At 42.0% G+C, this 16,030-nt stretch overlaps 1 protein-coding gene across 1 annotated transcript in view; it reads left to right on the top strand.

Moving 5' to 3' along the window:
• IPCEF1 (interaction protein for cytohesin exchange factors 1) overlaps nt 1–15,812 on the top strand; it is a 162,893-nt gene extending 147,081 nt beyond the window's left edge. The window contains exons 11-12 of the mRNA XM_036247901.1: nt 897–1,087; nt 11,512–15,812. Coding sequence (XP_036103794.1) covers nt 897–1,087; nt 11,512–11,670 — 350 coding nt within the window. The 3' untranslated portion in view covers nt 11,671–15,812. The remainder of the gene's footprint in view (nt 1–896; nt 1,088–11,511) is intronic.
• Nucleotides 15,813–16,030: the final 218 nt, after the last annotated feature.

The raw sequence follows: 16,030 nt of genomic DNA, 5'->3' as shown, positions 1-16,030 counted from the left end.
TTAGGAATGTGAGTAGAGGCAGCACCAAAAATGGTCTTTATCTGCTCAAAGCCACAGACCAGAGGTAGGTGTCTTCTCTCAAAGGGCAGTTCTAAAAAGAACATCAGAAGTCATCTCGTGCAGTAGTTCCAGACTTGGGGTGGTGTGTATTAGTTTGCCTATCCATCCCTATATTCTAGAAACACATAACTCCTTTGGTTTCACAGGTTCACAGATGGAGAGGAAGTGTGCCACAGGATGAATCATTCCTTGAGTCCCACCAATACCAGATATAGACGATATCTGGATTAGATTTTGGACTTAGCATTGATGTTGGAATGGGTTAAAACTTTGGAGATGTTGGAATGGTATGAATGTATTTTGCATGTGAGAATGACATGAATTTTGGCTGGCTAGATGGTGGACTATTATGGGTTTGATTGCGTTCCTCCAAAATTCCTATGTTGGAGTCCTAACCCCCAGTACCTCACCTCAGAATGTGACCTTACGAGAAACTGAGTAGGTGCAGACGTAATTAGTTAAGATGAGGTCGGTAGGGTGATTTCTAATCCAGAATGACTGGTGTCCTTATACAAGGGACACATTTGGACTGGGAGACATGCACACAGGGAGAATACCCTGTGACCATTGGAGTTATGTTGCTACAACCCAAGGCATGGAGAGAGGCCTGGAACAGGTCCTGCCCTAGTGCCTTCAAAGGAAACATGACTCTGTCATAATGAAGTACCATAACTGAGTGGCCTAGTCAACAACAATTTATTGTCTCACAGTTCTGGAAGCTAGAAGTCTGAGATCATAGTGTCATAGGTCCTAACATAGTGTTTAGGACCACAGTGTCCAGTGTTCTCACCTTGATTTTAACTGAGTTAATTGTTATTGCCTTTTTATTTTAATAGAGGAAGCAAAAGTGTCTGAAGATGAAATGGAGAAGCTCTACAAATCCTTAGAGCAAGCCAGTCTATCTCCTCTTGGGGACCGACGACCTTCCACCAAAAAGGAGTTGAGAAAGTCCTTTGTGAAGCGGTGTAAAAATCCATCCATCAATGAGAAACTCCACAAAATCCGAACCTTGAATAGCACATTAAAGGTAAAAAGATTCAAACTGTGGATGAACGCTGTGAATATGGGGTGAAGAGTGGCTGGTTCTGCAGAGACTCACGCCACTGTGTGTTTGTGTGGGTGGAAGGGAGGACAGTCTAAGCAAATCTGGTCTCTGTGAGGTGAGGTGACTCTTGGTGTTCTTGACGCACCAGAACATTCACAGGGTGGCACTAATCTACTGTTCTACATAGGCTTGCATTTTCACCTTTACTCTGGTATAAAATTTCCGACGTTAAGCTCCTAGAAGGCAAGAACCACATGCAATTTTTGTGTATGTGCCCTTCTACCTAGCAGCATAAATGTTGATGAGAGCTTGAGATGGTCAGTTGGTGAGCATGAACAGTAATATGAATAAGACCTTGGTATTTCACCTGATTTATCACAAAGTGCCACTATCCTGTACTACATCCAGAAGAAGTTCTCTAGGTTTCAAATACAGCAAAGACTTAGTGACTCTCAGCTGTGGGCTCTGCAGCCAAGATATGCCGTAAGAGCCGAGCAGCAGGGAATCCATACTTCATGGCAAGAGACCAGCAGATGTTTTCACAATGGGATCGAGGGACAGTGTACAGGATGTACTGAAGCTATTTCCAGGGCCTCCTGTAACTAAAATGGTTCCTCATAACAAAAGCATCCTACTTTCGCATTTAGATTATAGCATGAACAGGAGGAGGCCAGGATACTTCAGGATACTCAAAGGTCCTAAATTAGCCAAGGATTTATAGATGCTGAAAAGTCCTGATAGATCCTGCAATTTAATTCTGTTTGCTACGTGTCATTTTGCATCAAGAATTTGAGTCTCTTTGCAGGAAAAAATATCAGCAAAGGACAAGACTACAAAGAGATGGCTGAGTGACTCAGTTAGATGTCCCATTTAGTTACTAGAAGACCTAAGTAGCCCATAAGGTTACAAAAATGAGGCTGAAAAATCAAAGGGAAAAGTGTATTTTAATTATACAAAAAAAATGCAAATGCAGCCCTGGCTGGTTTGGCTCAGTGGTTGGAGCATCAGCTCACGGACCAGAGAGTCTCGGGTTCAATTCTGGTCAAGGACACATGCCTCTGTTGCAGTTTGGTCCCTGGCCCTGGTTGGGGTAGTTTGGGAGGCAGCTGATCGATGCATCTCTCTCTCTCTCTCTCTCTCTCTCTCTCTGTCTCCCCCCTTCCTCTCCCTCTCCCTCTATCTGGAGATAAATGGAAAAATATCCTCAGGTGAGGATTTTTTAAAAAATGCAAATGCAGTGACAGTTCCTAACATTTATTGATGAAAAACATCACTAGCACTGATTTCAGAGGCAAATATGTTGTATATCATAGTATGTAGAGAGTTGACAAATGTTTGGTTATTTGGTGTACTATGCTACTATATGTTGGGATTTTACTATCTTATTTGTGATAATGTCTATACATGAATACATTTTTCATTGAACAAATATGTCTGAATCTTACAATGTACCAGGAGGGCACTGGGACCATTGAATGGACCCCAATTGGCCAATGGAAACAGACAGGAAAACAGAATGCAGTATGCTAGTGTTGTAGCTGAGACAAGCTTGAGGTGCTTGGTAGTCCAGAGGAGGAAAGTGGCTACCTGTCTGATGACATTAGGGACCATGTGGACACCTGACCAATGATTAAGAGATGAATATCAGGATGAGAAGGAAGGACATTCAAGGAAGAGTAAATGTATGTCAGTGGGTCATGTGTTAGTCCATGTTGGGAGAAATAGGAAGTTGAGGCTAAGGAGAGGATAGATAGTGTAGGCCATCTGTAGAAGGAGAAAGACTGTGTTCTCACCGTTCATAGAACAGCAGTCTTAGGATTCTAGGCCATCGCAAGACCATGTCCCGGCCTGGCCACTGGGAGGCCAGGTTTGTACAAAGAACTCAAAGGTTTTACCAGGCCCGTGTGGTACTCTGTGACCTCTTGCTCTCCAGGCACTGTGGCCATGGAACTGATCAGTTGAGCTCTTTTCTCCCCGTGCATTCGGTGTTTATTGCTATGTTACAAAAGATCTCAAAAACTCAGCAACCACAAATAATAAACACATTATTCTACAGTGTCTGTGGGTCAGGAACCTGGGGGTGGCCTGGGCCTGTGAGCCAAGAGTCAGCCGGGGCTGCATTCATTGCCCGTGGAGAGCAGGTGCTCCAGGCTCTCTCCTGGGGCTGTGGTAGAATTCAGTTCCTTACAGGCTGCTGGACGGAGGATCACTGTTGCTCATTGTCTGTTGGTGGAAGTCCACACAGTTTCCTGCTCTGGAGCCTTTTCTTTCCTCTGTTAGTTTTGAATCCTCCCCCGAGGATCCACCTTCATTGATTTTTGTTGTTGCTTTTGTGTTTTTAGAGAGAGAGATCAATGTGAGAGAGAAACTGATCAATTACCCTCGTATGTGTCCTGACTGGGGATCAAATCCACAACCTAGGTATGTGCCCCAACTAGGAATCGAACCCACAGCCCTTTGGTGGATGGGATGATGCTCCAGCCAACTGAGCCACCTGGCCAGGGCTGCCCTGGAGCCTTTCATAGGGCAACTTCCAAAATGGAAATTGACTTTCCTGAGAGCAAGTAGGACAATGACAGTAAATGAGCAAGTTGGATCATATTCCAATCTCCATTATGATGTCACATGACAATATTTACAGTATTCTATTCATCAGAAACAAGTCACTGGGTCATCCTGGATTCACAGAGGGGAATTACACAAGGGCATGGATAGCAGGGTGCAGGGAATACTGGAGTTCATATCAAGGGTTACCATACCAGCTGAAGAACTGCTCTCTCTCTACATTCCTGGAAGGAAGCCCTTTCCACAGATTCCTTAGACCTCACAAGGTGTATTGTTGGGTTTGATGAAACGTCATCCATGTCATATGGTCCTGTGAACCTCATCAGGAGGGAAGAAGACCTGATTGTGTGGTACTTAACTTCGGTGATAAAAAAAAAAAAAAGCATATCAAACAATTCATTGGAGAAAGATAATTGGCTACATGTGTATTTATTCACATCAGAAGACTATAAGAATTATTTTATTTTAACTATCTTTAGTTTAGTTTTAACTGTCTTTAAAATTCGGAGCAGTCAGGATAGTGGTTGTATTTGAGGAGGAGGGGAGAATATCCTCTGAGGGGCTGGGTAAGGGCTCTTTTTTGACCTTGGTGGTAGTTACAGAGATGGTTCCATTTTGTGATAATTCATCAAGCACAAGCCTTATTACATATGTGCTTTTCCTTGTATATCATTGTTTATTAAACACACACACACACACACACACACACACTTCAAAGCTAAAGTGTGGGCAAGCAGAGACAACAGAGTTTCATGGAGAAACAAGGAAACCGTTTTAATAGTGTTCACATTAGTGACCAGCACATTCCATAAATAAAGAAATATCCCTGCCCAAGGGTAGTATTGGAACAAATGTGTGAACTCTTCAAGGAAGCTGAGAAGACTCTCATGTCATGTTCTACTATCGGTCTTTAGAAATTTCCTGATAGCTCAACATGCGCTGAGTTTTGGCTAAGTCTGCCTTTATTTTATATTGAGCGATTGGTGGAATGATTAATGGGTCTGATTGAAAGTTGCTCTCAGGGTTTCCCTGGCCTATGTTTAGCTGATTTGATAGAACAGAATTTCAGTGCTTAGGTCTTGAATCAAGACATCTACTGCATATTTGGAGTGAAAAAGGAAATTGCAGCATCTGTGGTTCGCAGTATTTTTTGGAAGCCCTAGCAAGCCCGGCCTGACTGCCAGAAGTCAAGGATGATGTAAAAATGGGTCAAAGCCCTGGACAAGCCTCCTGCACCACAGGGAGCGCAGGGCCCAGATGCTGGGTCCAGGAGGGAGCTCAGAGGTTTTGTCGTTTCATTAATTTCCTTCCTCTGTATTCTTGTCTACAGTTTTTTCTTGTATCCATAAAAGAACTAACACAGACTTGAGCCAAATGGTCAGAAATTTGAATTGTTTAGAGCTATAAAACATATTAGCCCAAAGTTGAAGAGACCCTTTCCTAAAACTTTTTATCAAATTTAGGAGGGTAATTAGTTCATTTTTGCCTTTAAAAAAATTAATTTTAAAAATTGTGTTCAGCCTGACCAGTATGGCTCAGTGGTTGAGCATCGACCCATACATCAGGAGGTTGCCTGTTTGATTCTTGGTCAGGGCGCATGCCCAAGTTGTGGGCCAAATCCCCAGTGAGGGGCATGCAGGAGGCAGCCGGTTGATGATCTCTCTCATTGATGTTTCTATCTCTCTCTCCCTCTCCATACCTCTCTCTCTAAAAATCAATAAAGAAAAAAAGAAATTTAAATGAAAAAAAAAATGGTGTTCATCTACAAAGATTTTAGTTTTTCAATAAAATATTAGGATTTCTGTCTGAACAGATGTCAACATTTCTTAAGAGCAAAAGTAAAAATCCTGAAATAGCTTCATATGATTAGCACTGTGGTGATGGAGGATGAAAGCTCATTCATTGTTTGAAGTTACTGTTTTTTGAAGCATCAGTGTTGAGAACTCAGAGGAAGGAAAGCTCTCTTGGGCCTGCTCAACTTTCTACCAGCAGTCTTCCCAGTTACCCACGTACTTCACCTCCTTCCCTCTGCTTCCGGGTCCTGGTCAGCCTGCTTGTTATCCTTCTTTGATTACTTTCCTACTGAACAATTTTTTTCTCTTTTCTTAAACCTAAATATAGCTTTTGCTCTTCATATATCACCACATCCTTATTCTCTTGATTCAAGATTATAAGCCTCGAAAGGGATCAATATTGGAAAGGAAGACGTGAAACTGTCATTATTCACAGATGACATGATATTATACATAGAAAACCTCAAAGACTCCATCAAAGATCTACTAGACTTAATAAATGAATTTGGCAAAGTAACAGGATACAAAATTCACATCAAGAAATTGATGGCATACATCAATGATGAACTCACAGAAAGAGAAGCTGAAAAAACAATCTCATTTACCATTGTGGCAAAAAAAATTAAGATACCTAGGAATAAATTTAACCAAAGAAGTAAAGGACCTATTTTCAGAAAACTACAGGACATTGAGAAAAGAAACAGAGGAAGATATAAAAAAGTGGAAGCACATACCTTGTTCATGGATTAGAAGAATTAACATCATTAAAATGTCCATATTACCCAAAGCAATCTATAGATTCAATACAATCCCCATCAAAATATCAACAACATATTTCACAGAACTAGAACAAATACTTCAAAAGTTTATATGGAACCAAAAAAGACCACGAGTAGTCACAGCAATCTTGAAAAAGAAGGACAAAGCAGGTGGGATCACAATACCGGATATCAGGTTATACTACAAAGCTACTGTAATCAAAACAGCCTGGTACTGGCACAAGAACAGGCATATAGACTAGTGGAACAGAACAGAGAACCCAGAAATGGACCCAAGACATTATGCTCAATTAATATTTGACAAAGGTGGCAAGAGCATACAGTGGAGTAAAGAAAGCCTCTTTAATAAATGGTTTTGGGAAATTTGTACAGCTACATGCAAAAAAAAATGAAACTAGACTATCAACTTACACCATACACAAGAATAAACTCAAAATGGATAAAAGACTTAAATGTGACTCATGAATCCATAAAAATCCTAGAAGAAAATGTAGACAACAAAGTTTCAGACATCATACACAGCAGAATTTTCACTGATACATCACCTAAGGCAACAGAAACAAAGGGAAAAATGAACAGATGGCACTCCATCAAACTAAAAACCTTCTGCACAGCAAAAGAAACAACCATCAAAATGTAAAGGGCCCTGACCGGTTTGGCTGAGCTGTTAGAACGCAGCCTGTGGACCAGAGAGAGTTTGGTTTCCGCTAAGGGCATGTACCTTGGTTGCAGTTTGTCCCTGGCCCTGGTTGAGGCTGTGTGGGTAGCAACCAGTCAATGTGTCTCTCTCACATTGATGTTTCTCTGTCTCTCATGCCCCCTCTTTCCCTCTCGCTCTATCTGAAGATAAATGCAAAAAACGTCTTTGGGTGAGGATAAAAAAAAAATGTAAAGGGAACCCACTGTATGGGAGAGCATAATTGCCAATGATACATTAGATAAGGGGTTAATTTCCAAAATATATAGAGTCCTCATACAACTCAACAAAAGGAATACAATGAATCCAATAAAAAAACTGGCAGAGGAACTACATAGACACTTCTCCAAACAGGACATACAAATGGCCAAGAGACATATGAAGAAATGCTTAACATCACTAATCATCAGAGAGATGCAAATTAAAACAACAATGAGGTATCACCTCTCACCTGACGGAATGGCCACCATCAACAAATCATCAAATAACAAGTGTTGACGAGGGTGTGGAGAAAAGGGGACTCTAGTACACTGCTGGTGGGAATGCAGACTGGAAAACACTATGGTGTTACCTCAAAAAATTAAAAATTGAATTGCCATTTGACCCAGGGATCTCACTTCTAGGAATATACCCTGAGAAGCCTGAAACACCAGTCAGGAAGAATACATATGTACCACCATGTTCATAGCAGCACTATTTACAATAGCTAAGATCTGGAAACAGCCCAAGTGTCCATCAGTAGATGAATGGATAAAAAAGCATTGGTACATATACAAAATTGAGTACTATGCAGCTGTAAGAAAGAAAGATCTCATCCTTTGAGATGACATGTTATTATCCTAACAAAACAAGCCAAGCAGAGAAAGACAAATATCGCATGATCTCAGTTATTTGTGGAATATAATGAACATAACAGTCTGAGGAACAGGGTAGACCCAGAGACATGGAAGTAGGTTACAGACTGGCAGCCCTCAGAAGAGGGGGTGGGGGGAGGAAAGAGATGTACACATAACCGGTGGACATGGACAACAAAGCTGGGGATGATGGGGTGGGGCGGGGGGAGGGTGTAATGGAGGAAAAAGGAGAAACATCTGTAACAAAAATAAATTAATAAAAAAAAAGATTATAAACCTCATCACCCAGACTACTGTATGGGAGATGCTTTTCTCTTGAAGTCTATAGTACTCTGACCAATCTAGAAATAGGAAAAGAAGAAGACAAGAAAAATGTAATAAAACACCCCAAACAAAAGTTAAAGCTAATTGTAGGGTATAAACAATAGATTTGAGTGCCACTAATATTTGTGATCATCTATAACCACATACTCTATTTGGATAAAATAAATGTTGACAATTCTAGAATCCCTACAACTAGGTTGAAATGTCTGTTTGGATAGACAGATACAGATGTATAATATACATATATAACATAATATGTAATATATTACATATATAACATGTATAAAAACATTTTTGTTTATGGAGAGGATTTCCTCAGGCTCCAAATATGATTCGTGATGTAAAAGAAATGAATAAACAAATGGATAAGTAGTTTATTCATTTCTTATTTTACATATTAATTTTCTTTCAGCAGTATTTAGTGAATGTCTACCATGTGTAGTCATTCTTCAGGTACTTGGGGACATAGCAGTGGGTATATCACACGAAACTGCCTGCCTTCATGAAGCTTATGTTTAGGCAGAAGGAGAAATAAGCAAAATAAGTAAGTAATTTTATAGGACACAAAATGATGATAAATTTGATAAAGAAAAGAAGAGGGATAAGAACATTGAGAGATTGATTATTAATTGATAAGCATGAAAAGCCACGTTGAAAGGTTTAATTTGAACAAAATCTGAAAAGGAAAGGGAGAGTCTTGAGTCTATTTGAGGTAGGAGGTTCCAGGCAAAAGGAACAAGAATGAAAATGCCTTGGGGCGGGAGTGTGGGTAGTGGGTTAGGAAAGAGCAAGCGGGTCAGTGTGCCTGGAGCGCAGTGAGGCCTGGGGGTGGGCGAGCAGCAGGTCAGAGTGGCAATAGGGGTCACATCAAGTGCCTTAGCATCATTGCACACACCTTGGCTTCTACGTGGAGCGAACTAGGAAGCCTTTGGAAGATTCTGAACAGAGGTGTGCTATGGTCTGACCTACTCTGAAGACAGAACCATCAGGACTTTCTGGTGGATTGGGAGTGAGAGAAGGAAGGAGTCAAGGATGACCCCAGTGTTTGACTTGAGCAACTGGGAAGACTCAATCCCATTAGGTGCTTTGAGGAAGACCAAGGGGCAGGTGTCTGAGTATACTGGGAGTTGGGCCATGAAAGAGGGCCCATAGAGAATAACAGAATCTTAGTTTGGGACATTTGGGACATGATATATTTGAGAAACCTATTGGATGTCTAGACGGGAGCTTCTGAAGAGGAAGTTTAGACAGACAAGCATGGAATTTAAGGGAGAGGAAAGGCTGGAAAGATACATTTGTGACCTTCAGTATAACAGGCGAGTTATTCTGAGATTTCCATGCGCACGAATGTGGGTAGAATAGAGAAAAGCTGAAGGCTGGAGTGCTGGGCACTCCAGCAAAGGAGACTGAGAAGAAGTGACCATTCTGGGATGAGGACAATCGGGAGAACGTGGCACAGGAGTGACAGGGCGAAAGCATTCAAGGAGTAGTCAACAGTTGAAATGCTGCTGGTAAATACTTTGAAAATGAGTAATCAATTATTGTGCCTTTAGCAGCATGGAGATCATTGGTGGTCTTTAAGAAGAGCAGTTTTGGTGGAATGGGGGAGGCAAAGCCTGATGGGAGTGGGTCTGTGGAAAAATGGACACAGGGACAACGGAGAGGGGGGAAGTTGAACATTAGCTGGGACAGGGATGTGCGGGCAAGAGAGAGCTGTCACGATGAGGGGCCTAACAGCATGCATACGTGCCAGTGAGAACGAGATGGAGACTGAATCCCAGGAAAGGGGAGAAATGATGGAGTGGATTTTTTGAGGATGAGAGGGCGTTGATAATGCGTAAGAGGAGAGAATGACCTTTGCTAGGACCACAGATGTTTCATCCAAATGAATAGGAGGGAAGGCACTAATATATTTATACAGATGTAGGTAGTGGGCAGTAAGAACCTAGGAGAAATATTCTTCTGATTGTTTTTGTTTCCTCAAAAAAAAAAAAAAAAAATAGAGCAAGGTCATTAGCTGTAAAGGTGGATGGGAGCAAGGTTTCAGTAGAGACAAGCAGTTTTGAAATAGTCATCTGGGGGAGTGAGAGAGGAGAGGAATGAGAAAATATAATGACTGGATAATAGTGAAAGTCCACTAAATGGCAGGGGTCATGAATTTGAATGGTAATCAGTGAGCACAGCTGTAAACTTATAGATACACACATGCATGTCACACATGCATGTCATCCTGCAGGTAGGCAGGGAGAGTGGTTCATTAATATACATGTACTGAATGTCTACCTGACAACTGGCATTGTGTTCGGTGTAAAGAACACAGGGGTGAGTGAATACAATATGTTTATTACTGTCTCCTTCCTTAATGAAGCTTTACAATAGGTATGACAGATCCATGAATATGTGAGCAGAACATGCAAAGCAAAAAATAGTGCTCAGGTTCATGGAACCTTGGACATGAAGGGGAACCATCAGAGGGACTCAGCATTTTAGGTGGATCTTGCCCTGCCCTGCAGAAGGTGGATTTGCAGTGGAGATTGGAGGTTGGAGGCAGGGACCTCACTTAGGAGCTGAATGGAAGACCAAGTGTGGCGTATTGGACTTTCCATCTGAAGTCGGGATGATGCTCATAGGGATGGAGGAAACAAGAATAGATTTGAGAAAATTGTTAGGGTTGATGATGTGTTTGGAATGTGGAAGCTGATGCCTCTGATCTTTACCTCATTGCTTGACTAGAGAAAACTTCCCTAGCCTGGGCCTGACATTTCAGAAATGTGTCATTGGCCCCAGAGGAAGCATGGTGGAATAGTATGAACGGATTCCAAACTGTGTTAACATCAGTGCAGTATGTACTATTTTCATGGGAGGTTAGTAGTCTGAATAAAAAACTGGCCTATATAGTTATTTGTCTATATTAAATAAATGCATGTGATTTGTTAAAAATTAAGAGAATTAAAAGCAAAAAGATATATTTTGTATTGTTTTACATCTTAGGGAAAATACTATTTTCCATTTTACTTAGTAAAGTTTGGATGGTTAATGGAATGATGATACAGTTACGAGTTTTCAGGAGGAATAATGCTCACACGAAGACAGAAATATCACTGTGTTGAGGAAAAATGGGTGGATCAGAGAAGAGTCACATAGAAGACCTTGGCTGTATGTCTAGTTCTTCCATTGGGTAGGATACTTCACTTCTTGGTGACCTAGTGTATGTGAATGGATGTCCTGCCATATATCTTAGGATTATTGTAGGGATTCAGTATTTATGGGTAAAAACACTTTGATAACTTTGATGAATGTGTATGTGCACTTATTTGTCAAAGGGCAGAAGGTGGTTTATTGAAACTGAGATACTCACTACAATCCCTACCCCCTTTCTTTTCTACTTGTACAGTGTAAAGAACACGACCTGGCCATGATTAACCAGTTGCTGGATGATCCGAAGCTGACAGCCAGAAAGTACAGGGAGTGGAAGGTCATGAACACCCTGCTGATTCAGGACATCTATCATCAGCAACAGGATGACTCATCTGCCCCCGAGGGCACCCCCTAGGGACTTGAGAAACCACCTTCCTCTGCCTCTGTTGGAAATTCTATTTGAGAACAAGCCAGAATTGTGTTTCCTTCTTTCCCTAAGCAACTCTTAAGATGTTGGAAGAGCTTACATTTGTCCTTAAAAGGAAAACCAGGACCCATTACTCAACATCATCTCCCCATAAAAGTGCATTCTGGGTGAGGATCACACCAATAGCAGCAGGACTCCTTCCAGGTGTGGCGTTCCCATGGAGACTGGAGTGACGACGTCCAGTTGAACAGCCTCGTGTTCCTGTAGGGAGCTCACAGTGATGCCAGGCTCTAGGTGGGATGTAAGAACTCCCATCTTCTGTCCTTGCTCTCGAGAGAATTACAACATTCTGTGGACAAGGGATCACTTTTTACCAAGGATAATCATTCCTAGAAATACTCAGTTTTCCAAAAGGAGAAGGTACATACATATTCTACCTGGTTGGGTAGCTGAGTTCTCCAAATCATTTTGTTGGGTGAAGGAATATGTTCTCCAGCAGCAACTAGAGCCGCGCAAATGTTTCTGTGAGACTGAAATCCCCTGCCCGAGGTCCAGAATAGTGGTGCCTTTTCCATGAGTGGAGAGGCAAGTCATAGCAAGTGGGGGAGGGGGGACCCAAGGAGGGGGTGTGTTCTGTATTCCCCTCACTCAAAGGACAGCGTAATAGTGTCACACTTCACCCAGCTGGGGGTGGGGTGGGATCTATTATGTTTCCTTTCCACAGAGCAGCTAAAGAAAATGTCTCCTTGCACTTGGAAGCCAGCGTTTCTGAGTCACTGGAGGAGGTAGTAACAGATTCAGCAAGGAGCGTTTGCGACTGCGCTCGGGGGTGTGCCCACGCACAGTGCAAATTCATATCTAAATTCCCTAGGATAAATATGGATGCGATGATTCTGCTATCAACATTGTTTAAATATCTTTACCTGAAAAACAAAAAAAACAAAAAAACAAAAGAGTTAAAACCAGATTGTTTTATTTTTGTATATGTCCCTTTGTGTCCTATGTGAATAGCCATCTGTATTATGTTTGTTATTTAAGTATATTTATAGAAAGTCAAATTACTAGTGTTTTAAAAGACGATATACTAGTTTATGTTTTGCTCAGTATATATTCTCAAAGGATATACGTTTTTGCTTGAGAAAAAGAGAAATACTATTGATGATTCATTCATTGGAGTTATTATAGAGTATAATGTATGAGGAATGCTCAGGAAATCTTGTGGGGTAAATATGGGGGCATGCAATAACAATCTTTCACTTTCTGGTCTCTCTCTCTCTCTCTCTCTCTCTCTCTGTCTCTTCCTCCCTCCCTGCAGAGGGCTTACACTTCTCTGTTTTAACTTAGTCTTAACCAGAAATGGACTTTCACCTTACATTATCCCTTTTGGTAAATATTTTATGCTATTTATGCCCTAAACCAAATGAAACACAACTAATGTAGTCTTTTGTCTAAAGACTGATAGAAATTTAGGGGTCTTTTGTTAAAGAGAACTGATTTTGTTAGAGAAGCAATATTAAAGTTTTTCCTTACTAATCATGACTATTTCTCACCACAAAAATAACTACAACCCACCAAAAACCCACTTTGGCCCCACGCCTAGCAAACTGTTGACGTAACGGTTTTCTGGGTGCAGTGAAAGCATGGCTTGACATTTGAATGGAAACAACCCCTGAATTTTATCTGCAGACTACATGGAAAGGAAATAGTTGATGAATATTTCCCCAAGCTTTACTAAGACGTCTTAATACTTGGCAAACACAAAACAACCTAAGCATTAGGGAAGAACAAGAAAAAGCAAACGAGGAAGCAACTTGTAGTGCTAGAAGCTTGTATGAGCCAAGAGGCCAGGTCAGTTGGTTTGGCCCATCAGACTCTTCAGAGCTCCCACACCAAGAGGAATGTGCTGGCCAAGGCCACGGGCCACACACCAGAGGAGGCCTGACCTGCAGTGACGGTTGGCACCAGAGAGAAGTAACCATTCATGTCCTCAGATTGGGACCTGAAGCTTCTGGCTTGAGAGGCCAATGCTTTTATCTCTAGAAAGGATCAGTTTGCAGCCAATACAATGTTGATGATGTGGGATTCACAATGTCAACAAGTCTTGAGGGAAGGAGAATGAATGGAGGAAGTACGTGGAGTTCTTTCACCTCGTTCTCTGGTTCCCAGCACCAGCCTATACATTTCAAGATTTTTTTTTTCAAAATTGAAGTCAACCAAACACTTTTGACTAGGGCTTGGGGTATATTTCCATGTCTAACTTTGGCTTTTCATTGATACATATTTCACGGACCCTTTAGTACAAATTTAGAACCACCCAGGCAGATTAGGCCCATGAGATGATTTAATCAAGCCTTTCCGTTGTTTTTCAGAGTCAGGTTCATCCAGAGGTATTTGCTTTGTTAGGTAAAGCAGCTACTTTGCAGAACGCCCCAAATGGAAGTTAAACTGGACTGGGCCATTTTGCACCCTGCTCTCCTGGACCAAGGTCACTGTAAAGGGAGACTGTTCTACTCCCTCCTGTAGACATAGGGTCCGAGGGCTGTGGATTGTGGCCGTTGAGAACCTGTGGCACCTCCTATGGATTAGGGTCTGGATCAGACTCCTCCCTGGGGTTGTGGGAGGACCACTTCTCACTATTGTGAGTCTGGAGACCCAAACTGCTGCCTGATTCACATACCCTCCTCACTGCTGACACGCGGCAGCACAGGCTAAATCAGATGGTCCCACACTTGGGTCCGATTTTTTGCTTTAAATAATTCTTAGTTCTGCTACAATTCCAGCATAGCATCAAAGGCCTAGAAAGAATCATAGAGCATATTTTTGTAGAGACCCCCGGAAGTCTAGAAAAGAACTTATGTTTGGAGTGAGATTTCAGTGTGAAATCAATGCCTTGTATTTACGTAGCACTTTATAAACTGTGTGTTTCAGGCTCCCCCTCCCCCTCCCAGTGGTCTTTATGGGATGCTGGCGATGGCTACTACTCCTTTTGAAGGAGGAAGGAAACAAGCTCTGAAAAGTGAGGTGCTGGGGAGAGCCCCAGATGGTACAGCCAGGGCTCAAACTTGTTCCTCCCTCTCTAACTTGTGCAGTTGCTGTTGGGACCAAGTGTTGACTTGGCGTGTGCATGCCATTGTGCTGAAATGGGCACGTGCCCCTGATGGCTTTTGCAAAGTCATCCATTTGAACCCTGAGGGGCCTCTTTTCCTTAAACACAGTCTCTTCCTCATGACCCCACAGGTGCTGCCCCTCCTGGTGACCCGCTGACTCTTAATTGGGGTTTACCCTAATCACTCTGGGTTTCCTTTCCTTCCTTCTGAACAGGTAGCTGCTTGATAGGTGCTGTGAGATCCTTCAATGAAAGAGAGTTAAAGAAATGGAGTGTGTTTATTTTGTTTTCCTTTCAGAGAGTGTCAGGAGGTGTCAGAGACTGAGCTTAGTGACCAGGGGTCACTAGTCACTTCTCTCAATTCCTTCTCATGTAATTATGATGATAATTTCCTCAGAGAACCTTTAAATCGTAAATCATATCAGAGATGAAACATAAAATATACTTTTCAGTCTTTTAACGAGAGATGCCATTGAAAGGTAATATTTTGATACAGCCGCACAGATGTAGTGAGTAATTTAAGTACACAGGATGCTATGCAAAAGTTACTCTTTATTGAAAAGCCCCCATATCCAAGTGAAGGCTTAGGATGCATCCCTTCTCCGTCTGATAGAGTATGATATTTGATTGGGATTTTCTTACTTATTCCCCTTCCCGTTTTTTGTATACTTACCTCACAAGAGGAACCAAGCCCTGGAAATGTGAAGGGACTGCCCTGCCCAGGCTATCCCAACAGGGAGTTGAAAAGGTAAGCCCCTGAAACCAGATTTTAACCCATTTGAAATGGGCTGGGACGGGGCCGTTCCACCGCTCACGGTGCGACGTCCATCTCAGTGACCGAGATGCTGAACAGCTACAGGTTTCTCCATCTCAGTGACCGAGATACTGAACAGCTACGGTTTCTACATGGTGAGACAGGAAGCAACTTTCTCGGGTCCTCTGCACATCTTGACTCTTCCTCATATGACCACAGACCACAGAGAAAACATTGAACGTGAATTCTTGTTTAAAAAAAAAAAAAAAAGTTCTTCCATTTCTCTTGCTGGAGGAGACTTAACTGCTCTGTATTGATATTTCTTCGCCTTGAGTCTAAAGGGGAAGCATGCCCCATGGAGACGCTTAGCATCAGTACAAACCAAGATTATAAATCACCGTACGTGTGAATGTCCGTGCATGATGGGCATGTGGCTTTTAGAACTGCATGGTCTTTGGGGGCAAGATGTTACTGTGGAAATGACACCT

This window comes from Molossus molossus, unplaced genomic scaffold (assembly GCF_014108415.1).
Source record: "Molossus molossus isolate mMolMol1 unplaced genomic scaffold, mMolMol1.p scaffold_m16_p_8, whole genome shotgun sequence".
NCBI lineage: Eukaryota > Metazoa > Chordata > Mammalia > Chiroptera > Molossidae > Molossus > Molossus molossus.
Note: the sequence above shows the minus strand (reverse complement) of the source record. Positions and strands in the feature narration are given on the sequence as shown.